Source organism: Martes martes, assembly GCF_963455335.1.
Source record: "Martes martes genome assembly, chromosome: 3".
Classification (NCBI taxonomy): Eukaryota; Metazoa; Chordata; class Mammalia; order Carnivora; family Mustelidae; genus Martes; species Martes martes.
The window spans coordinates 109,824,689-109,849,140 of NC_137890.1; the positions used below are offsets into that span (position 1 = coordinate 109,824,689).

Consider the following 24,452-nt stretch of genomic DNA (forward strand, 5'->3'; position numbering starts at 1 on the left):
CTTGGTTAAAAATAATTTCAAAAAATTTTCGAGATCTAAAAGTAAGGTTTTACTATAGTATTAAATTCTTGAATTACATAGATTTGGAATCCAGACAACAAAAATTCACCAATTGAGGGTCTCCTGGGTGGCACAGTTGGTTAAGCATCCCAACTCTTGGTTTAAGCTCAGGTCATGCTCTCAGGATCATGAGACTGAGCCCCGTGTGGGGCTCCATGCTCAGTGCAGAGTCTGCTTAAGTCTCCCTCTCCCTCTGCCTCTCCCTGCTGCTCTTTCTCTCTAAAGAAGCAAATCTTTAAAAATATTCACTAGATGATCCCCAAATCCTCACCTAATATTAATTATTCTTCCCAGACTATATAGTGAGACAGTACAGAAGGAAATAGATACCATTCTTGTTGTGATCTGCGCATTCTCCAAGGGGAATTCTCAGTTCCCTCAGTTCCCAAGTCAAGGTAGAATTAATCCTATGAAAAGAGTTCATTTGTGCCCTGGCTAATCTGCATTTACTAGAACAGCACAGAGGCACTCTGTTTATGTCTGACAAAGTAGTTATAAATCACACTTCTTCAGATCATAAATACACATTTATCTTTAGAATATATCACCAACTGAGTCATTTTGATGTAAATATTGCACCTCTTAAATATAATGATGATAATAGAGGCTGTGAATCCACAGATTTGTGTGAGTGCTCCCTTTTCAATAACTGAAAATATTTAAATCGCAGAAGCTTTAATATCCTATGGGGAGTGGCAGACAGATGTGTCAATAGAGTGAGACCTACAAAAGTTACGATGGTTTTTTTTCTGAGTAATGAATAAGGCAGACTCACTGGCTTATGTAAGGAAATTATCGTACTTTTCTAAGTGGGTACATTTGGGTTATGCTGTGACTGGGAGCTCAGAAATGACAGACTCGGTGGAGGTTTGGGGGGGAGTGTCCTCAGCTCCTTCACATCTTTCAGTGCGGTCCTCACATGGAAAAGGCCCTGTGGCCAATGATTGTAAACAATATCAGGTGAGCAGTGGTCTGCAGATTTTCACCTGTGGAAATCATATAGCTTTCTGAGACTGATAAAGAGATCTTTCGTGGGTAAGAAGTCCACTTTGTAAGTGGACTTCTTTCTTCTTACTTGGGTAAGAATCCACTTTGTGGTGACATTGTCGTTTGTTACTGGTTGGCACCCTTGTCTGGAAATTGTCTTAATTTTTCTTGAGGAATAAAGTGCAGGTTTTAATATGTATCTTCTGTTCTCCGAATGTAAAAAAGTATATAAAATACACCTACATTCACTTCTAACTGTCAGTATTGTAATTCAGCAGATTTTTGTTTTTCACTGAAACCTGGAGTTGAATTGTCTTGAGCCGGAAGGCATTCAAGCTGCTGTTTTTCACTCAGCTATATTTCTCTATAAGCATCTAATTGTTTCAAAAAGTGATGTACAGTATGCAAAAACCTGAATCTAATGCAAATAAGTCTGTACAGCACTAAAGTTAACAGGTGTTCTCATTAATGTAAGTAGACATGGAACAATTCTTGAATGTTTTATAAACACTCATAATCATGGCCAAATATGTTACAATAGCATAGAGCTACATACTGCAACATCTTTTATTCTTGTTGTGCAATCTCAGCACTTATTAATGGGAAATGTGTAAGTAATAAACTTGTGGTGACAATACCCGTTTCTGCGTAAGTCACTGTATCTTTAATTAGCTAATATTTTTAAATAAAATTCTTGGTAACATAACTAGTGCCACTTGTCCTCCCACAGTTTGCTTGTTTATTAATGTTAATAGTGTTTTAGTGAAATTCATGGCTGCATTGTTGATTGACAAGCAACGAGCACCTTTGCATCACTGAGGTTCTCTAAAGACTTGACCCATTAACCTAAGTATTAACTCTTAAAAATCTTAAACTTACATCTGGTTTCCCACATTATCAACTCTTAGTTAGAAAGGTCCATACATAGGGTGAGATGCTTGGTTGATGTAGTAGATTATCCTTGCAGAACACATGGTGGCTTTGTAATATAATCAAGAATATTCTATTCTAGAGAAATGTATGGAAATATAGACCCACTCTTTGTGCTTCCTGACTCCTCCAAATTTAATGCTATTGTCTAAAGTCTGGGACTTGTTGAGTGATGGGAAAATATAGCCTCAGACTGTGGTTATCAATCTTCATAATGGATTGCTTACTCTACTCTGAGAAACATGATATTAGTAGATGTCAAAACAAACTACTTGCATTGCCTAAAAGAACACAACGGTCTTACAACCTTCAAAATGTTATTACAATGGATGCCTTTCATGAAGATGGCACTGAAGGTGAAGAAGGAAACCCCTGCCCCTCCCAAGGCGAAAGCCAAAGCAAAGGCTTTGAAGGTCTAGAAGAGGGTACTTAATGACATCCCCAGTCACAAAAGAAAGATCTGCATGTCACCTACTTCCAGGAGTCCAAGACACTGCATCTTCAAAGGCAGCCCAAATATCCTTGGAAGAGAACCCCTAGGGAAAACAAACTTGACCAGTATGTCATCATCAAATTCTCCCTACTACCAAGTCAGCCATGAAGAAAATAAAAGACAGCAACTCACTTGTGTTCATTGTGGATGTCAAAGCCAACAGGCACCAGATCAAACAGTTGTAAAGAAGGCCACTGACATGCCCAGGGGTAACACCTTGATCAGGCCTGATGGAGAGAAAAATGCCTGTGTTTGCCCAGCCCCTGACTATGATGCTTTGGATATTGCCAACAAAATTGGGATCATCTAAACTGAGTCCAGCTTGCTAAATCTAAATCCAAATTTATTTACCATAATTTTTTTACAATGGAGGATGAGTTAAATATACTGTGGTATATCAAACATTATCATATAATGTATTCACTGAAATGTAGAAGGCAGATGGTACTTGTCTATGTATTATTTACTTAATGCCTCTTAGGTGTGCGTTATGCAGCCACACAGTAGGTAGACAATTACCCTTGGCTTCAGAGTGAATACAGTGTAGTAGGGGGGACAGAGAAATCAATAGATAATTGTAACGCAGACCAATATTTCTTATAATAAAGTAGGATCAATATATCATGGGAGCTCTTAGGAGGTGTATCTATTTCAGGGAACCTTTTCTGAAAAGGTGACATCTAAATTGATCTGAATGATATGATAGAGGAATCAGAGTGTTCTGGGCAATGGAAAGCTACTCTAAGGGCAGAAATGAAAATGAGTATGGGAGAGCTTGGTAACGAAAAAATTAAATATGGCTGAATCATAGAGACGCAAAAGGAAATACAGAACAGGGGGCTGCACTGTGGGTAGGTGGCAGAGAACACAGGGTCTGGTAAGCTGAATTAAAGCTTGCATGGCAATGTAACATCTGTGGGGAGTTTCAGAATGTAACCAAGCAGAGGAATAGGATGATTAGATCCAAATTTCAGAGAGATCACAATGGCTGCAATATGAAATATGGGCTGGAAGAGAAAGTATGGATGAGATGGGGGAGAAATCAAAAGATATTGTTATTAAATCCAAGTGGGAGATTATGGTAGTACAGATATTTATATGCATAAAAATTTTTCATGACACATTTTCATTATAATATAAGCACATATACAATGTTAATCCATGAGTCAAAAAATATTGAAGGATAGATGATAATTTAGTATACTTTGGGGAAACGGAGATTGTAAATTTACACTTTTTGAGTTGTTAATTTTTTTAAATTAGGCATTACATAAATAACAGACATAATGAAAATCATTCCAATTTGAAAAGAGTGGGAGCTGCAGATTTCCAAATGCCATGGGACTAAATGTGTAATTTTGCACAGTGAACATAGCTCAGATTAAACACTGATCTGTGATTGGCAGTGGCTGATTGAGTGTTGGGTACCAGCAAACATGAGTCCTAGGATGATTACCTTATCTGGAGGCAGCTACTCCTCCCAAATTTAGAAATTAATGTTAACAGCAATAGAACTCTAAGCTGGTATCTTTATACACCAACTGCTTCGATTAGTCACTTTTTCTGTCGTGTTTCATATGAGCACCACAGGCAAAAGTTTTGGTGTAGCTGACTGCAAAACTGTGGAAACTGCTAAACTCTCTACTAATTACTTAGGTAGTATTCTTTCATGAATATTGAGAAGACTGTTTCTCAGTACTTAAAATATTTTCCTACTGATAAAAGAATGCACATGAGTTTTTGTCTAATGTTTGTTTGATTGAAATAAATTTGGGGTTTGGGTATTTCGTTTACAAATAGAAAGGTAAAGTGAACAAGTGATATAGACGTGACTATTCGCTATGGGCCAGTTTTATTATGCAGAACAAATCTGCGTGAACCAAATTATTTGGGTGTCAAAGGTACAACTCAATTTCAATTAAAAAGCACTGTTTCTTGAAAGATTGGCCTTAAACCTTAGATTTTGGAATGCCCTTGAGATTTGTTGTGTATGTAGCCCAACATTTGTTTACTTTCCATTAAATAAGAAATTGCTTACGTGGGCAGGTTCTTTCGATATGATGATACCACTGAGGGTTTCAATAAATGTACATGCAAATCAATCAACCCCAAATACATTGAAAACATATCCAATAAACATCTGGAAACTAATGAACACACATTTGTTAACACAGGGGGAGTTGTGGAAATTCAGGATCCATTGGTGGCTAGCCTGATTTAGTAGCATGTGGATTTAAGAATATTTCATGGAGTCAGAAGAAAGAATGGGTAATTATAACATAAGGTTCAACATCTTTAGATATGTAGAACATTTTCCGTTGCTTAAAACAAATATTCCCTAAGAAAGTATAAAACATTTTTCTGACTTGCAAAGTTTTTGCAGTCTATCATTTAAATTACTTAAATAAAGGGAGCTTTACTGCTCCCCAAAGCTAAGAATATAACACCCTCCATGCATATTAGCTTGATCTTCCTGACAGACCAGAAAAGTGTTTGTGTGTGCCAATTAAAACAAAAATGGATCCCTAGTGGCTTGTTCTTCACACAACTTCTGAAGACGGCTATCATTGTTTGCTAGGGTAACCCTGGATAAGGCTGCTGTCCAAAGTAAACAAACTTTTCAAAACTTTCATGACAGATGGGGGTTACAAATGCATTTTAATAAGAGAGTTGCCAAAGCAACTTTTTCCCCTTTATAATCAGCATATATTTACTTAACATCTAGCAACATTGGGAACACAAGGCAGATACTTTCTCACAAAATGTTTTAACAAGAAACATTTTTGGGAAGACAAATTGAAGACCTTTTACTTCTAACTGATATTTTACCCATAGTTTCGTGTTAGCTTTGCTCAACATGTTAAGGAAAATGTTAGGAGTTACTCAAACCAGACTGTAATTTGAGATAGACATGCAGCTTGATAATGTAATTTCTTTGGTGGTCATAAACACCTTTGAGACCAAGTAATATAACTATTAGTATAACCATGACAACCTTTATTTGATCAGCTATATCAAATGGATATTTGTGGAGTGTGATGCAAGATGAAAAAAATGTGAATCTGAGGGTTTTCATTTAAGCATTATTTCTTCAGCTTTAGGTCTTGAGCTCTCACTATTATGCAGCCAAAATATATACCTATATTTTATGCTGTTAGAATTCAATAAAGATAGAGCCAAAATTAACTTCAAAAATAATTTATATTCACTTCAAATGAATTTAGTATATTTTGACATAAATTTTTATAGCTACTTAATTTAATTCAAATATAATGACTTCATCATGAAGTCCAAAGTGTCTCCAAATACAATAGTAATTAAATTCCATTCCTCCTAAATGGGTAATCCACTTATTTGTAGAATCACTGTAGCCATATCATTCAACATTTTTTAGGAGTGTTTGAATATTTGGCATATTTTATTACATATTTCCTACATATAGTTTCAGCTTCATTAAGATGGAATAAATTCTCATTTGGTTCATAATCAAAGATTGATCATAAGCAAAATATGAATGATATTTAGATTAAACATAGGATTGTTTTAGTCCTTTCTAAGATTTGAAGGGATTTTTTTGGATGCCCTAATCCTGTTTTAGATATATTTTTTTCATAGTAGGATAGTGGTTATTTTTCAGGAGGCATGGAAGAAGAAAACAATTGAATAAGGTTATTGGGTGATCCTTTAAAATTGGGCTATCTTTTACATAACAGTAAAGAAACAAATGACTTTTTTCTAAGATCTGCATTCCATTCCAGATTTCACAACTGAAACCAACTCACCGTAGTCCTTTTCCCATATGCATAGAGTCCTTGACTGTAAGATTGTTTGCTGAGGACTAGTGAACTAGAAATCAAGATCTTTGTAATCTCTTAATTCTATCATTTAAAATGATGCCAATTTGATAGAATGGCATTCTCATTTTCCTCATTTGCTTCATTTTCTTCATTTGCAAAATTACTTTATGATAGTGGAGGGAAGCTGCATTTGAAGAATGTTTATTATGTGCTTTGAGATCATTAAAGCTGATATCACTTTGCATACCAAGTGGTAGTATTCACATCCTTAATATACTAAAGTTCTGATACAATCAACCTTTAAAGAATAACGTATCATGACCAACAGTTTATGTATAATTCCATGGTGTAAATGTGTCTGCAGTAATTACTCCATCCTCTGAAATCTTGACGTGAGCATTGTCTGTGACATTCACATTGGGACTTGGTATAAGCCATTTTCTATTGTTATTTATCTTTATATGCGTATGTCCTATCAACGCAAACAGATTGTGAGCTCTTGAGTGTTGGGGAGGGTGTATCCTTAGTTTCTAGCAATGTGCTTCACACTTAATGGATGCTTAATCAATCCTTGATGACTAGAGGGATATTTGGTCAAAGACACCCTGCTCAGTCTCCTGAACAAAGAATTATTTGCAGAAATTATTCTGTGATAGGAAAAGTGCTGCTCTCAAAGAGGAGAACACATATCACTCATTATTTCTTGCACCTTTGATAGTCTCAACATGCATTTGAGGTCAACTGGAATGGAAATAGCAATAATACTAAGCCATCAAATATGTTTAACTGATAAGGTATCTATCCATAGCATAAAGTTGTGCACGTATCATTGTCATATACATTTGGTTTTTATTTATAAAGATTGGCAATAATTAAATTAAAATGTCCCTAGTGTTTACTTTGTGGAGTCATGAATAGTTTTAATCTACTTTTTTGCTATCTTTATTTTTTCCAAATTCTTCATAAACGATACAATTATTCTTATAATTAGGAAAAAATGTGAAATTCTATAAAGTTTTTGTTTCTATTCTGGTAAACTAAATTACAGAAATTTTTAATAGTTTAATGCCATTCTACATATTATTTTTCATTTAAATTAAAAATGACCAATGGAAAGACTAAATGCCAGACTGTATATAGACAAGGGCAATGCTTAATTGATGATACTGAAAAGGGCAATACTTAAATAAACATAGACATCGCTCATGAGAACTCTTCAAAGTTGTCTAAATTAGCCTAACAATATTCCCTGTGTTAATTAAAGCCTGAGCAACACATTTCTTCTCTCCTCACCGCTTATTGGTGGAGTTTGGAGCTGGGAGATAACCTGCTTCCATCTTCAGAAGAACCGCAACATGGACACAGACCCTAGGTTCCTAGCCTAGAGGAAAACTATTGTTGAAATAATACCAATATTCTTCATCTTGCTCAGTGGGTACATTCATATGATTTCCTAGACATCCACGTGACACCAGCAAGAATTCAGACACATCCTGATTGAGTGTGAAAAGTTTGAGGAAAATTTCCCCAGACAGGTAATTAAAGATATCTATTATTGACATTATTGACAACACCAGCACATTTCACTAAGACTGCTTTGGTGCCAGGATATATCCCTTCAAAATAGGAGTTGGTGGCAAGGACAGATTTCAAGAGATGTTTGTCTAAAGTAGGCTTCAAAGCAAAATGGAGACCAGCCACTCTTGCCTAAACCCGTTGTGCTTTCTCTAAGTTCCTTCTTCAACCACCTCGCGCCAGCCAGTTTTTCTCACTTAAGCAAAACATGATATTGCAAGAATACATTAGCATGGCTTAATATCAGATGTTTTATGCCTGTTATTAGTTTTACATCACTTTAGATTGTCATCAGGAATTGTTCAATCAAAAGGTTTAGTCAAAGCTAACAGTCTTTACTGATGTCTTTTTTCCCCAAGAGTGTTGAAAATTCGATTGTTCAAACTGCAAATATGATTCAGCAAACCATTTATCAGAAAATCTTAAGGAGGTAATGTAAAATGTGGATGGAAACCTGAATTAAATGGACTTGAGCAGTCAAAGACTTTGAAACTGCTTTCCTGTGAACGTCTGGGATAGAGCAGAACAAAGTCAATTACTGACTGTAATTAAGAAGTGGATGCATTTAAACTGTAGAGAGCAGTAGCAGACTTCTCCAGACTGCCTAGTAACTGGAAAGATTAGTGGGAAGACAGAGGAGAGACTGTGAACTGTATCTTTCTGATAGTATATTTTGAATGAATTGCATTCATACAGCTCCCTGATCCTGCATCCTCAAATGAATTCATAGATCACTGATTATGTACGATTAATGCAGTAATATATCTGGATAAAGAAACTTTTAAAATGTGTTTTGTTTTTGGTTGTGTTGGCTGTAAAAGATTCCCTTTCCTTGCATAGCATGCACCAAAAATGCGAATGTACGGCTGAAGTACTTACATTTTATCACTGTTTGAATTTACTAGATTGAAAACTGAACTGTGAGCTCTTTCCTAAACCCTCAGCATATAGTAAATCTAATTATGTTTGTTGCTTGTACTTTGAAATGTTTTTTATAATTTTAATAATGGTTTATTTATAATGGCAGAAAAATAGATTGTACATTGTGTTTGGACTAATTCGTGTTTCTTTGTGTATGTTATCAAATTGTGATGTTATATAATACATTCATAATCAAAATATTTAAATTTAGATTAGGAGGAAGGTAGAGGTCAGGGACATTACCGGTTTTCTTGGGTTAGTTACAAGTGACCTTACATTTCTAGATTACTATTTCTGTGGCAACACTTTATAAAGTAAATATTTGGAACTTTACGTAAGTAAAGAACATTGCTAGGGTGTTCAGATAATTAGGCAAACATCAGCTTAACTGTCTTTTAATAGATAAATAAGACAGAGGACTATTTGGAGGCTATTTGAGCCATCCCAAATCTTACATGCAATTTTACTTAAAGAAAAAAAAAAAAAGAACGAGATATTGGCCCTCATAGTCTGTCAAATTATAATGTGGATAATTAAATTCTTCTTAGTTTCTAATCTTTCACTTCTCATAATTGCATATACTTAGTTCCCCTTCTTACAGTTGTAAGACGTGAGAACACATCTCACTCAACAATGGTTGCGTCACAGGATGGAGTGATGTTGTATCTCTGAATCATTTTTTTCTCAAAATAAATGAAGAGTGAATATATAAGTATGGATGTAATAGAAAATTTCCTTAAAACTCCAGGATCATTGTCATTAAATTTTGCCATAAGAATCACTGAACCCTTCAGATTGAGCTATTTTGGATAATAATCCTCGCTTTAATGATAGAATTATAGAGACATGCTGAAGAGTGACTTGTGATTTTCTGAACCTGTGGGCACATTTCAGTGTTCACCTCCGATTTAGAGCAAGGAAGGCTGAGAAGAGGTGACTAGCCCCTGATTGAGTATTTTGAAATGGCAGTCTTCTAAAGCTTTGAAGCCTTGCTTGATTTAGACAGTAGTCGCGCAATGTTCATCTTCCTGTTGAAACAAAAAGTCAATACAAAGGGAGAATCTTCAAAGTTCAGATGGATGGCCTAATACAGAAAGCGTGTCCACACCCACTCTAGTCAAATTCGTCTCTAAGTAGCCTTTTATGTGTGAAATCAAGAGCACCGCTCTGTTTCTATAGGGTCACATTCTTCTCTTACAATTCTGGAGAGGAAAAGATTCACCATAATGAAAAACGTATAGTTACATGTTAAATATTGCCAACTACTTAATAGCTCTGAGAGTCTGGAACGGGGATGTTCACTCGATAAATACTCTCTGTGAGAGGTTCAAATATGTAAATAAAGTTTTATTCTAATACGCTCCGTTTGTGGGGAAATTAGTCCTTTATTACTTTCCTATAGGTCTTTATGATAGGAAAGTAGAAATAGCCAAATGTTATTCATTTGAATGACCTTTTTGGAAAAGTCTGCATTAGTCTCTTTGGTAAATAATCTGTTTTACAGCCCTCCATAAAAGGAAATCAAATATAGAGATACTATTAGATTTGAAAAAGACAAACAGGAAAGAGCCAAAAGTGCAGAATGAATTCTGACACACCCGGGTGCATTTTTCTGAGGTTCTGACTTAAGTGGGTACTGTCTGCATCGTTCTGAACTTCCTGACTCGCTTCTCCTTGAGTTGGAGCAATTCAGCTTGAGTCCTACTCTGAGTTAATCGTTCTATTATTAAAACAATAATGTATTTGTTATGACATGAAAAAACAGTTTATAGAGAGCAGTTCAAAATGATCCTGGTATTCCAGTTCCCAGAAAGACAATTACTGGAATATAAGAAAATATTTTGTTGTACTGAAGTCTTGTTTTTTAAACTATATATATGCAAATACACACACACACATATATACACATATATATGTATATACCATATGCATATATGATATATATGTATATATATCTCCTTTTTTTAATGTAAGACTTATATTTTATATGGTTTGCTTACCTGTCAATTTTTTTTCAGATCACAACAGTATCAGGAAATGAGTTCCTTCTGCAGTCAGATATTGACTTCATCATATTGGATTGGTTCCACGCTATCAAAAATGCAATTGACAGATTGGTATGTATTTGTTTTGGCTGTTACCTTTATTAATTAAAATGTTGTCACTTAAATTGTGTTGCTTAGGCATATAACACACATATTTAAATGGATCCTATAGATCGAGAGATGTTAAGTAATTTTAAGTTTAAATAAAGTCCACTAAAAACCCGTTTCAACAGATGTAATTCCTAGAGCTAAATGTCATTTGATTTCTCTCTTTCAAATGAAAAATACAGTGCATTCATTTCCCCCTCCCCGAAATAACATGGACATTCATTTACAAGAAGCTGTAAAAAGCACACAAGCACTTAACGACTACTGAATTTTCACATTTTCAGTTTATGTTGTCTGTAATACATATTCTTGAAAATAAATATCAGAGTATTTGAGCCCATACTTACTGTTATAATACCAGTAAATAATAATCCTTTATACTGATTTTCACTGTTCTTCCAGTGAAGTTAGATTGTTCTTCCCATGAAAATTATGAATCTAAAACTTCAAGAAATTACCCAAAATCCATACATTCGGAGTATATTTTTAAAGAATCAAATTATTTAAAACTACCATTATTTACTGATTCTAGACCAAGCATTTAATTTTTGGATTACTAATATTTGCAAAATCTTGAGGAAAAAATAACTATTCTCAGTTGCTTTTAATAATGTATACAATACGAAAATACTGCATTTTCTGTGTGATTTTATTTCTATTTAATTGCAGTCTTCCTTTATAACATTTTGGGACTAAAAGTTTAAAAAATAACAAATTGACTTTTCTCCTTCAACTGTATAGTCCCCTTATCCAGGCTTGCTTGAGCGCTTACCCCGTATCTACCCACCCACACACAGAGTTTGTTATTGTCATTAAGAGTGGACTCTGGACTCAAACTGTCTGAATTTGAATCCTGGTTCCTTCCTTACTAGTTGTGTGGCCTTAGGCAAATTACTTATCTCTTTTGGCTTCAGTTTCCTTGTCTGGAAAGCAGGGGTAATGATGATATCTACCTCACAGGATTACTGTGATGATTAATTGAGTTAATACAAGTGGAGTGCTTGGGGTAATGCAAAGCATTTAGTAAGTTTTTTATACATAGAGCTATTATTAAATTTGAATATTGAGCTTAGCAAAGAGGACCTGTCCTAAAATAATTATCTTAGTTAGTCTTCCCTTTAAAATTAACATCAAAATAGATCACTAAGCTATTTCGTGAATCCTTTCTTCCCTATAAAATTATTCAGTCTAATTGTTTGTTATTTCCAGCCAAAGGATCCAAGTGGCTCATCAAGAAACCTGGAATTATTCAAAATCCAGAGATCTTCCAGTACTGAATTACTAAGTCACTACGATAATGATATAAAAGAACAGAAACCAGAGCACAGAAAATCTTTAAGTAAGTTTTTTTTTTTTTTTACTTGCTGATTTTAACTTTGTCTAAATGCAATGCTTATGAAATATAAATGCATGGAAATTAAGATTTGAGCCAAACTCATACTACTCATGGAAGATTCGTAGCCATTTCCTAGCCATGGATTCATACACTGGAGGGCAGTCTGGGTGCTTTGCTCGCGTCATTGTTGGTAAGGCCTTTTGAAAAATAATTGTTCCAAGGTCATGGTCTCTGCTTACGGAAAACCTCTGAATCTCTGAGTAATAGCCATGGCGTTCAGATTGGTGATTGATATTGAAAGTGGGAAATGTCAAGCGTCTCCAAACCTTGGTATGCTGACTATTTGATTTCCATACATTAAAAGATGTATGAGTGACCGCCACGGTTTGGCACAACTTAAACCAAGAGGCTATGCAACTTTCCACACTTTCAGACCACCAGAAAGATTTAGATGTGTGGGTTACGAATTATATGTTCTCCAAGCTCACATCAAGTTGTAATATCCTGAAAGAAGTGAGTTTAGAGTAAGAAGCACCAATCTCACCATATAGTGATCTTGAGTGTAACTCTCAACCTTGCCCAGCCTGCTTCCTCCTCAACAAAAGGAGATTATGAAAACGTGTCACACATCTCACAGTCGGTTTGGGGGGTTTCGGCCTTCTGAAAGGTATCTCTGAAATCAAAGTGGGAGTCTCTGAAATCAAAGAAAACTAACTTCCCAAAGTCTCAAAATTTATAGTACCTTTCCTGGATCACCTACGCTCAGCCTTCTGAATCCCTATTTTTTCTGCCATCTCCCTCTGATCTAAGATCAGTGTAGTTACATTCTAGTTTTTTGAATTAAAGAGAACTCTATAAGTAGAGAAGGGCTTCTAACAGAATATCTACATGTATACATGAGTACATGTGCTAAATGACTATGTGTGTATATATGCATGAGTTTGTATGCATTAGGGAACACACATATATATGTATGTATATATAAACATAGGTGCACTCTCTCATGCATATGACAAGGAAGAGAGAAGCTATTTATATATAATATATCTTACAGAGATAAATTATTGGGATATTAAAAATCTAGAAATAGCATGACAACTCTGAGTAGAAGCACCCTTTCAAAATGAAGTCATTATTCAAAAACTCATACCATAATTTCAACAACTGCTAGAAACATATTTAGCTAGCCAGTTGTGTTAGGTTGGAGTTTAAAATGATCCATGTTAATGTCTTAATCTGTATGGTGTTTTGTAAATTAAGTTATTTGCGGAGAGTTAGCAGTGCCATTTAAAAAGATTTTTCCATAAGGTGGTACAGTTTGGAGTTATCTCATTTGAATATTTCCCTTTAATTCCTGGTCATCGTTCCCCTTTACATAATATGGAATCAAATTTACGGTAAGATTTTAGAATTAGAATTCAATTGTGAGTATGTTAATGTTATGTAAGTGAGTATGTTAATGTTAATTATATGACCATTTTGTCGTGTGTATGTGATGGGATATATGAGGCAATGATTAGTCGAGGTTTGGAGGATACCTTGACATGCGTCTGGACTGAAGCTTAGGAGAAAATAAAGATTTGTAAAAGTGTTTGAGAAACGTTGAAGCAAATGGATTCTGTGTTCAGGGATAGTCACTTGAAATGTTTTAGGATGATACAGGGGGGGAAAAGTTCCTACAGATAGAATACCAGCTACTCCTCTTTAGAATTTATTTTTGATTGGGAAAGACAATTATTTGTGTATTTGGGACTTAAATTCAAACCTGCCTAGAGACAAGGGAAGAGGCATATGATTTATCTATTCATTTTAAAATGTAGCTAATTCTCTAGGGACCTCGTATTCACCTTTTCCTTGGCAGTTTAAAAATAATGATAGCCAGCAACCATTGAACACTTTCTTTTCACCAGGAATTATTCTAAGTTCTCATTTGTGTTGACTTACCTAATCCTCCCACTAACCCAACGAATCAGGTACTACTACTAAACCTATTTTATAGATGAGAAAACTGAGGCATGGAGATTAAGGCCATTTGTACAAAGACAAGTTACAGAGACAAGTTTCAAACCCGTGCAATTTGAGATTAGAGCCTATGCTTTTAATCATTACACTACAGTGAAGTGAACAAATAAAAGGTAAACTTAATTTATATCAACTTTGGACTTGGATGGAAATGCTACATTAAAAATGACTTGCATAGAAATCAGTGAACTTAAATAGGGACCCAAAACATATTAGCAAAAGAACTAAAACCAAATTTCTCTGGAGTTTGGTGTCACTATTAAAATAAAGAGGTCATTTAGTCTTTAATGTTAGCCCTAATTTTAGAAAATGCTTCATTTCTATATTTTGATGGGTATTTATAGTTGTAATCCCTTTTTAAGTCTTTGTAATTTTTTTGCAATGTAGGATACTGTTAATATCCCTCTATCACTTTAAATTAAGTTTGTTCAATATTTATGTGTTGCTTTTCATTTGAAAGTCATGATTGACACACCCACACAATGTCAAGTTAGACTATGCATTTGAAATAATGATTGGCATATTTTATATTTGATGCTTTTTAAAATATTTTTTCAAGTAGGAAGTATACTGTGTGAAACCCCCTCTGATCTCAGTCCTAGATTTGAACACCCAAACTTAGATTCTTAAAACATGCATTCAGTTTTATGTTACCCTCTTGAGATTAAACAATTATGTGGAATTAGAGATTCACAGTATCTCCTCCCTTATTAGTAGTCTAAGCACAAACTTTATTGTCAGTTTGCTGCCTTTGGCTTCCTGTGCCCTTGATGTTCCCATAAGTTTTGTCGCCAAGATTGTAGACAAATAAAGCCAGAATTACTTTTTTTAAAGGCATGTGAACATCATTAGCAGCTAACAGGTGGTCATTTCATTGTCCAGTTTCTCTGGGTAACATGGGAAAAAATATGTACTCTCAATGAGTGAATTGTGAAAGTTAAGTGCTTAAATATACTTTCCTTTTTAAAATATGATTCTAATCTGCCAACATTATTAAGGACTAATCAGATATTTTAAGATATCAGCTGAGTCTAACAGACAAGAAGCCAGAAAATTCAATGTAAGGGCCAAATCACTGTGGGAAATTCAGGACACCAGCATGGGATGAGAGTGGGAGAGCAGCTCTCCAGGGAGGATTGTTAATGGAAAGTGGAGAGTCAATCAAAGAAAATGCTAGCATATTTTTCCAAGGAAAGAGAAGTATCTTCCACGGATGGCAAAGAGGAAAGGCCCAAATATAAATCCTGTATCAAATAATCTTGGAGAGTTTTCTTAACTTTTCTGAACTTTACTTTGTAGATCTGTAAAAATGGGTCTAATAATGTCCTTGCAGGATAGCATGAGAATTTGAAATTAGACATGTAAATACTTAGCTCCCAGCAGGCACTCAATGAGTAGGAGCTCTTATTATTATCCTCTCTGTCCCTGAGCAGAAGGTACCAAAACAGGGCATGAGCCTAGGGTCATGTCTAATGGAAGAATGGAGCCGGACACATGTACTTGACACCCTTTCCCCAAGTACAGAGAGAATAAGGGGAAAGAACCAGAATTGGGTTTGGGAGTCATGGCTACGAAAATCTAAATAAGAGCAGCTGGTCTTTGTCCTGGCGAGTCCCCAGGTGAAAATGGCAGCCAGGGCATTCTTGGGAGCAGCACACCAGGAAATAATAGAAGGGAGCCAAGAGATACTCATGGTTCTTTTATGCCCAGAAGAGCTGGTCATGAAGTTCCAGTTGATGGAATGGATTCCGCATCTAACCATTTCACTATCCCTTTAGGCACAGCTCTAGTTTATTCATTCATTCATGTATTCATTCTTTTTAATTAGCGGGTATACCTGAAGGTACACAACTAAAATTTGTGACTTCACTCATTTGCACTTTCCATTTTTAAAAAAATATTTTCGTATTTGGGTTATGCTTCAGAAGTGGTATACTGTGCGCTGATCAGGTGCTAAACTGTGAAACCCATGCATGGAGACCTTGGGTAACTTTTATATGAGACTGATACTTTTAGAATTGTAAATAAGCACCCCAAAATGACAAATGACCAAGAATAAAATAAAAAAGAATAAGATCAAACAGTAAGACAACTGAAAGAAAATGAGTTTTCTTCTAGCTGTCTTTCAATGAACTTTTCATAAACAACAAATGTATTCTGGGTGCAATCCTTACAGTATTTAGGTCACGTTTCCCAATTTCATTTCCCCTTAGTGATGTATGTAGTAGGAGTGTACGTACAGAGCTACAGGGATAAAGACAGGAATGAAAAAAATGGGGTGAGATATTCATACAATGTAGAAAATGAAAATATCTGTGAACCCTTAATAATATCTTTGTTTAAAAATTTGCCTGCGAAGTGATCATGATCATGCCAAGTGAAAACAAGTCTGATAGAGAGGCACTTATTTTTTGTACTAATCTAAATAATTACAACACTGGTCATCCACAACGTAAGTAGACTGTGTCCTCAAAATCCAATTGTAAACTGGTTGCTTAGATCTCAGCACACTTTCATAAGGAAACCACGTACCAGCCACAAAAGCACGCTTGAACCTTATGCAATCACTTAGAATGTTGTTTTTAGGGAACAGCTTGTTCTGAGTTTGTTGCACCTCTGGCCCTAAGAGCTAAGACTTTCCAGTAGCATTGCTTTCCATCTGGTTTCCCTTTTCCTCCTCCCCTGCTCCTGTACCTACCCCACCAAAGCAATTAGAATGAACAGAATGACTTTGGCTAAGAGGCTCCTGGACCCTGAAAATCCTCAGTGGTGTCAAGGAGGGAATGCAGAGCCTCCAAGCCAGAATAAAATACTGGGGAAAAGGGAGAATGAAGGGAAGAAAGATTTTTTAACACAGGCAAGGAAGTGAGTTCTTGGCAAGAGCAGATGCTCTTTGTAATGTGTGTAATGACAGATTAAGTCTGGTATTGTCCTAAATGTTAATATTTGACGAATCTAGGTGGTATCTACAGGAGTTATCATGATGCTCTTGTTTTCTGTATATATTAAGAGTTTCACAATTAAAAATGAGTACACACAAAGTATTACTCATGGTTATAATTTGATAAGAGAATATAGGTATTTTCTAATTCTGGCTTGAAAATTTCTAAGGATCAAATTTTCTGATTATGAATTACATTAAGACCTCCTTTGATAATTAAAAAAACACTAATAACTCTTTATTTTCCAATTTTTCTCCAAAAGTGTCTCTCTCTCTCTCTCTCTCTCTCTATATATATATATATATATATAGTGTGTGTGTGTGTGTGTGTGTGTGTGTGTGTGACTATTGTGGCCTTTCTGATAGCAGTGTAATTAAAGAAATTTGTAAGATGTTTATTATTATCCAAAATGGAAAAGTCATACTAGTTTCTTGGATGCATATGTAACTAGCAATTGTTTGAAACTCATATTGTGATGTCTGTTCTGGAGACCCATATAAAGACATATTTTAAAGTTTCTTATTCTTCTTAAGAATTTTGTATGAAACAGCCTAATCTTGCCAATGCATGAAAATAATAAGATAAATAAGCCATCTGCCAAGAAAATGAAAATGACTTTAAAATTGCACAAATAAATTGTATCTAACCCTGAAGAAACAGAAAATCTCCTACCTGGGAACAACAAAAAAGTCATAATATTTATGTAGAGTATTATGGGTTATTGTGTTGTCAAAGGGACAAAGGTTTTCCATTTGGGTAGGATGGTCAATCATCTGATTCTTGATTTTTCCCCCTAAAAACAATATTACTATCTTGGCACCAGTTTCAGTCAGTATGTATGTGAGAAAAATAAACTATTGAAGAAAAGTGTGAAAACAAAAATTATTTTGTTTTCCTATAGTCATAAGACTGACAATATCAAAGGAACGGTGAATGTCAGTTCTTTTCTTGATTGTTTTCCACAGGTCAAGGGAATTCTTTATTTCAGAATATTTCTGTAACTAAAGAAAAATGAAAAAATTTAAATGAAAATTTATGTTGCTAAAACAGGAGGATTTAAACATTACGGGGGGAAAAAAAGCAGTAAAGATTAGACTCACACTTGACAATCAGGCAACCAAATTACTTTGTCAAACTGGTTTTATTCATGAAGGTTACAGGGTCTCACTGAGGCATTGTGTGACTACAGAAATTTTCTGACATGTGTTCCAAAGGTACTTAGCAGCATTCCCAGCTTTCCTGGGACCCATAGATTACAGTTTCTTCAAAACATTCACTTCTCCATGAATCATTTGATAAGAGGACCTAGTTATAAGCTGAGCAAAGAATATTCTGATTAATCTCCTCTTTCCCATCTAAGGGGTTGATCTTGCCCTCTGAACTGTGGGTGTCCGTTGTCATGTATCTTGTAACATCAGCTACTCTGAGAGTCTATCTAACCCTATCAGCACTCAAGCACTAGATCACCCCATCTCTTCCTGACCCTTGCAGTAACTCCATGACCGTTTTTCCCCTTAGATAAACTGCATTTAATCAATTTCTGATTTCATTAGGTCAGATGGCATCTTTCTTTCAATAATAGGCCAAATCAAAAGGGCTCTTTGGTCTAATTCTTGAGCAATATTTCCTTAGCATTAATACACTACTGTGATTGTAAACAATATAAAAAGTGCTCTTTGATCTCCTTTGAAAGTTTCTCTCCATTTATTCTATGACTCTAGAATGGGTATATATTAACATTTCCTTGTAAAGTTTTAAAGTATATTTGTTCACTACTGTCATATCAAGTTTAAACTATCTTAGCTAAACATGATATTTAAGGTGTTCTTATAATGAATCCCTGTGCAGGGGAAAAAAAAAAAAAACATTCTTTGAACACATATGGTCGCCTCTTTTTGTATACAGAATTTATTGGGTCTGCTCCTTTTTATTTCTGGAGTATAGGAGCAATGTTAATTTTCTTCAAAATCCTAAAGGAAAGTAATTTGCTTTTTAATGCATTTATTTTGATGTCCCAAATAGATCTAATGGCATGGTTAGGGGGAAAAATTATATAATCTGAAATTTTCTTGGAAAATAAGTTTGTTTCTTACTACTCATCATAAAATCCACATACATGCAAGGAAAATCAGGTGTTGCTTTCACCCAAAGTGTGAGATGTATCCAAAAATACCATCTGTGTCTATCCAAATTAAATAAAGTTTGATCTGTAACAATAGGACTCTTAGCTTCCTTCAAGAAATGTCTCAGGGGTGACTTGGGGGAAGGTAAATCAGTCTGTCAATTCATCTTTCCTTGATTATTTAAATAGGACCTGAAGCCACATACTCTTGCTACTCAATTTCCCTAATATAAATAAATATATCCTTTTTTTTTTAAAGATTTTATTCATTTATTTGACAGACAGAGATCACAAGTAGGCAGAGAGGCAGGCAGAGAGAGAGGAAGGGAAGCAGGCTCCCCGCTGAGCAGAGAGCCCGATGCGGGGCTCGATCCCAGGACCCTGGGATCATGACCTGAGCTGAAGGCAGAGGCTTTAACCCACTGAGCCACCCAGGAGCCCCAATATATCCTTTTTGTATACAAAATTAATTGACCTAAAAAAGTAGAGGCCAAATGGGAGATACTATGGCCAAATAGAAAATGTAAGGACTGGGATTTTGCCATTAGAGATGATGTCCTCCAAAATTGAAGTCAAAGGTTAAGAGCAATTTCTAATCAAATTACTGCATTGAAAGGATTCAAGTCAAAGTTCCTCAATAGAAACCTCTTCATGACCTGCGTCCCCTTCTTCAGTTTTTTCCCACTACCCTCTGGCCCATGATTTATATTCCAGAGAAATGGTGCTTATAATCCCTGACATACACTGGTCTTTGCTGACTCTTACCTTGAAGTCAAGGCCTTCCTTTCCTAAATTAACATTCTTCAAGACTCAGCTCAGGCCATACATTCCCTTGAAAACTTGCCAAAATTTCTGTGATAAGTTAGGTGATCTTCCTTGGTTTTCTTATAATGTTCAGTCCATATCATTATCATTGTAATTACCAAAGTGTGTTACAATAAGCCAGTGTCAAATGTCTGTTTGTCTACCCACTAGACTGCCAGACTCTAGAAAGGATTCTGTCTTATTTACCTTTATATCTGCTACTAGCAGAGTGGCTTGATGATATTTGAGATTGTTCAAAAATGTATAGTGTTAAGTTAGTTAGTAAATGAATGAGGATATTCACATGACCAACATGAACATACTACTTGTTCCGTGCTAAAAATCATGATGAAATTTCTGAAACTTATTTAGGAACAATAATAAACGGTTCCTTGTCCTGACTACTTGTAATGGTTTGACATTTTAAGGCCACTATTTATATGTCTCTTTCAGTTTTCTCTTAGAACTTTAAAATCTCAAAGCAATGATATGTTTTCTGCAGGTCACATGTACTGTGCCTAACAAACTCATCTACAAATAAGTGCTTTATTCTGTGGTGAGGATAAAAATGACTAAGACCTTGCAGGAGGGGAAAGGAGAAATCCTAATCCCTTTGCTTAAAGTCACTGTCCTCTCAACATCTTTCTCTTATGTATTCTAGCCCCTACTTTATTTAAGAGAAAACTCTGGTTCATTCTTACTCTTTAGGCTCTTCTATGGACTCTGACAGAATTTGCAAGACCCTATTGGATGCAAGAAAAAAGGAGTAACTCTTAAGGGTATCAGAAAAAAGGAGTAATAAAATAAAAAAGAGTAGTTTGGAAAATTTTTGTTTTTTTGAAAATTTTAGGAGACTCGAGAAAAATTTTCTTTAAGGTCAGTTTATTTATAAAAATCTGACTAAAAACAGAAGCTTATAAAAATATTATATGTAACCTTTTCCAAAGGTTGTATGGTTATTGTATTAGAAATTTGGGTCTAAGAGTCCCAAAATTTAAGTATAATTCTTACCTCTTGGTAAAGACTTGGTAAGACTTGGACAAGTTTCTTAAGTTTCTCATAAAGGACTTTCTAGATAAATACAATGGATACTTTTTACATAAATATAAAATAAATATATAAATATGTATATGATTTGTATATGATCTAATAAATATATTAGACCTAATGATAATGTATATACTAAATCTAGAATATATCCCAAACTTTGTTGATCTATGTTGTAATATAAATATTAGATTCCAAATGAGTGTACTCTGAGCAAAATTATCATGGCTTTTGTTTGTGTACTATAAATCCCTCAATTCTTCTCTTTTAGAAATACGGCAAGAATGTGCTTTGCCACTGATTTAAATAGTCAGCAAACTCAGATTAAACAAATGCATAATTTACCAAGGGCCCAATTTTTAAATATCTTCATCATTCTGTTGACTCATGGCATCATAATACTTTTATTTTAGTTTCCTTAAGGGATTCCTTAAGTGTTATGACTAATAAACATTCCGTTTTGCCATTCCTGAATGTGTGAGCCTGATGTTATGGCATTCTCTAGAGATTAAGCTTCACCAAGTGTCAGTTGCCTTTTCCATTCTTGTATAAAATGGCAAAATGATGCAATAATAGAACTTTGACAGAGATTTATGGATCACTTAAAAGCAATTAAAGATTTCGTTTACTTTTAGTATTATATGTATACATACATATATATGTGTGTGTATATATACATGTATACATGTATATTAGAATCGAGCCAAACATCGTAACACATCTGGTGATAAAGAGGTGGCATTTTTACTAGAGTAAGAATATCAAAACCACATGAATATAGATAGAGTCACTTACAGGGAACAAACTGGAAGATGCTGTAAGTCTGGTCTCACTAAAACATACACCATCAGAAAACTGGCAAGCATGCCTAGATGCCCACCACGTCTGCTCTATCTGAATTAAGGGAATTTGATACCTAGTAGAGGCAGTTCTATCTGAGCAAGGTTTCAGTCTTTTGCTGAAGCCAGGATCTTTCTATCCTATGAGACCACAAGTGCCTGAGGGTATACGCCTCCATATAATGATGACTCCTCATCCCCATTACTTAGACCAGAGTCTGAAACACAGTGGTGTTCCATATTTTAAATGTCTCAGTGAATGAGTGAACAAATGACTGAGTGAATGAGATGAAGAGAAGAAACCAATTGCAAATTTAATGTCTGAGGAATAAAGAGAAAATTTGACATGCGAGGCACTGACCTCTTCCTCACCAGCCCAGGCCCCTTGGCAGTTATATTTCTTTTCTAAGATTTAAATCCAATTAATTAACATATAGTATATTATTAATTTCAGAGGTAAGTTCAGTGATTCCTCAATCTTACATAATACCCAGTGCTCATTACATCCTTTGCCATCCTTAATGCCCATCCCCCAGTTACCCAATCCCCACACTCCCTCTCCCCTCCAGCAACCCTCAGTTTGTTTCCTATAGTTAAGAGTCTCTTATGGTTTGCCTCCTTCTCTGTTTTTATCTTATTTTATTTTTCTTTCCCTGCACCATGATCCCCTGTTTTTCTTCTTATATTCCACCTATGAGTGAAATCATATGATAATTATCTTTCTCTGATTGATATATTTCACTTAGCCTAATACCCTCTAGTTCTATCCATATCATTGCAAATGGCAGGATTCCACTTTTTTGATGGCAGAGTAATATACCATTGTATATATATCCCACATCTTCTTTATCTGTTCATCTGTTGATGGACATCTGGGCTCCTTCCACAGTTTGGCTATTGTGGGCATTGCTGCTATGAACATTCAGGTGCATGTGTCCCTTCGGATCACTACATTCTTATCCTTGAAGTAAATACCTAGTAGTGAAATTGCTGGGTCATAGGGTAGCTCCTATTTTCAACTTTTTGACAAACCTCGATATTGTTTTCCTGAGTGGCTGCACCAGCTTGAATTCCCACCAACAGTGTGAGAGGATTCCCCTCTCTGCATCCTCTGAGGCACTGACCTGTTGATAGGTGTTTTAGTTTTGGTTCCTCAAGAAGCAGTTCCTGAGACAAGGATGTGAGTGTATGTAATATTTTTGGAAATTGATCCCTGGAAACACAGGTAGGAGGAGATGGGGGAGGGCTGGGAGAAGAGAACCAGGGAAACAAGGCAGCCAATAAAGGGAAATAAAAGGTACCTGGAATTTAATACTGCTGTGAAACTCTGGGAGTTTGTTTTTCAGAATGAGAAGAAAGAAATGGCAGAGAATAAATAAAATGCATACATATTAGACAGGAAAGAAAGAACTACAGATCAAAACATGTTGGAGAACAGCAGTAGATCAGTGAGACTGGAGTGCACAAAACATTAGAGCAACAACTGGAGATCAGGTTGGAAATGAACAGGGAACATTGGCAGGGGGTCATGCATGAAGTGCTAGGGAATTTGGATTTTATCCTGTAAGTAATAGGAGCCTAGCAACAGACTTTTCAGAAGGCAGGCGATATTAACAGATCTGGTATGCAAAGTGATCACTTTGGTGGAAATGTGGAGAATGGCAAAGAGAAAAGTAGCACCAAAGAAGAGTGAAAGATAAGAGATAAGAAGATAAATTAGGAACTTACAGTGGGCCAAGTCACATAATGCAAGCTAAAACTAGGCAATGAGAATAGAGAAGGGGAAAGATCCAGGACTTTCTGCAGGGATATTGATAGGTTTTCTTGACACGTAGTGGGAGAATTATTGGCAGAGTCCAAACACTCACTGCATCTGTGGTTTGGGGTAAACATCAGGATGCCTAGGAGTTCGGCAGAATTTGCCCCCAGTTTCATTCTTTCAGAATCCTACTAGATGGGGATACTTAGGTCCATGGACTAGCAGCAGCAACAACATCATCAGGGAGTTTATTAGGAAATACAGTATCTTATGCCCCACCTGACATCTACTGAATAGAATCTGCATTTAAACAGCTGATTCGCATGCACATAGAGAAGCACTCTAAGTACGTTTTGCAAGTTCAGGGCCAGAGAGTGGCCTTTGAAACTTGGACAAGGCTTACTCATATAGAAGAGCTAGCTAGTCTATCTCTGTGTAAAATAACTCTGCATATGGTTATGATCATAGTGGCCATGCCATGACAATGATTTTAGGTGGTGACTATTTAATCTCATCAATCGCTTTCAAATGGTGACTGCAGACTGAGAGAGAACCAATAATTAAACACTTTCCTTGTAACTTTTGTCTGTGCCACACCTAAGTCATGAACTAAGGGAACGGCTGTGGCCAAGCAAAAACAACAATAACAAAAATTAAGCCAAGAA

General features: G+C 35.5%; 1 protein-coding gene and 1 pseudogene across 2 annotated transcripts in view; both read left to right on the forward strand.

Annotated features, from left to right (window-relative positions):
• The window catches only part of ARHGAP15 (Rho GTPase activating protein 15), a 601,263-nt gene that overhangs the window by 286,020 nt on the left and 290,791 nt on the right, over positions 1–24,452 (forward strand). Inside the window, exons 7-8 of the mRNA XM_080798365.1 lie at positions 10,782–10,880; positions 12,126–12,255. Of these exons, the coding sequence (XP_080654491.1) occupies positions 10,782–10,880; positions 12,126–12,255 (229 nt within the window). The remainder of the gene's footprint in view (positions 1–10,781; positions 10,881–12,125; positions 12,256–24,452) is intronic.
• Positions 2,322–2,780, forward strand: LOC308339674 (large ribosomal subunit protein uL23-like; annotated as a pseudogene). Its single transcript has one exon. The product of its transcript is annotated as a large ribosomal subunit protein uL23-like (transcript).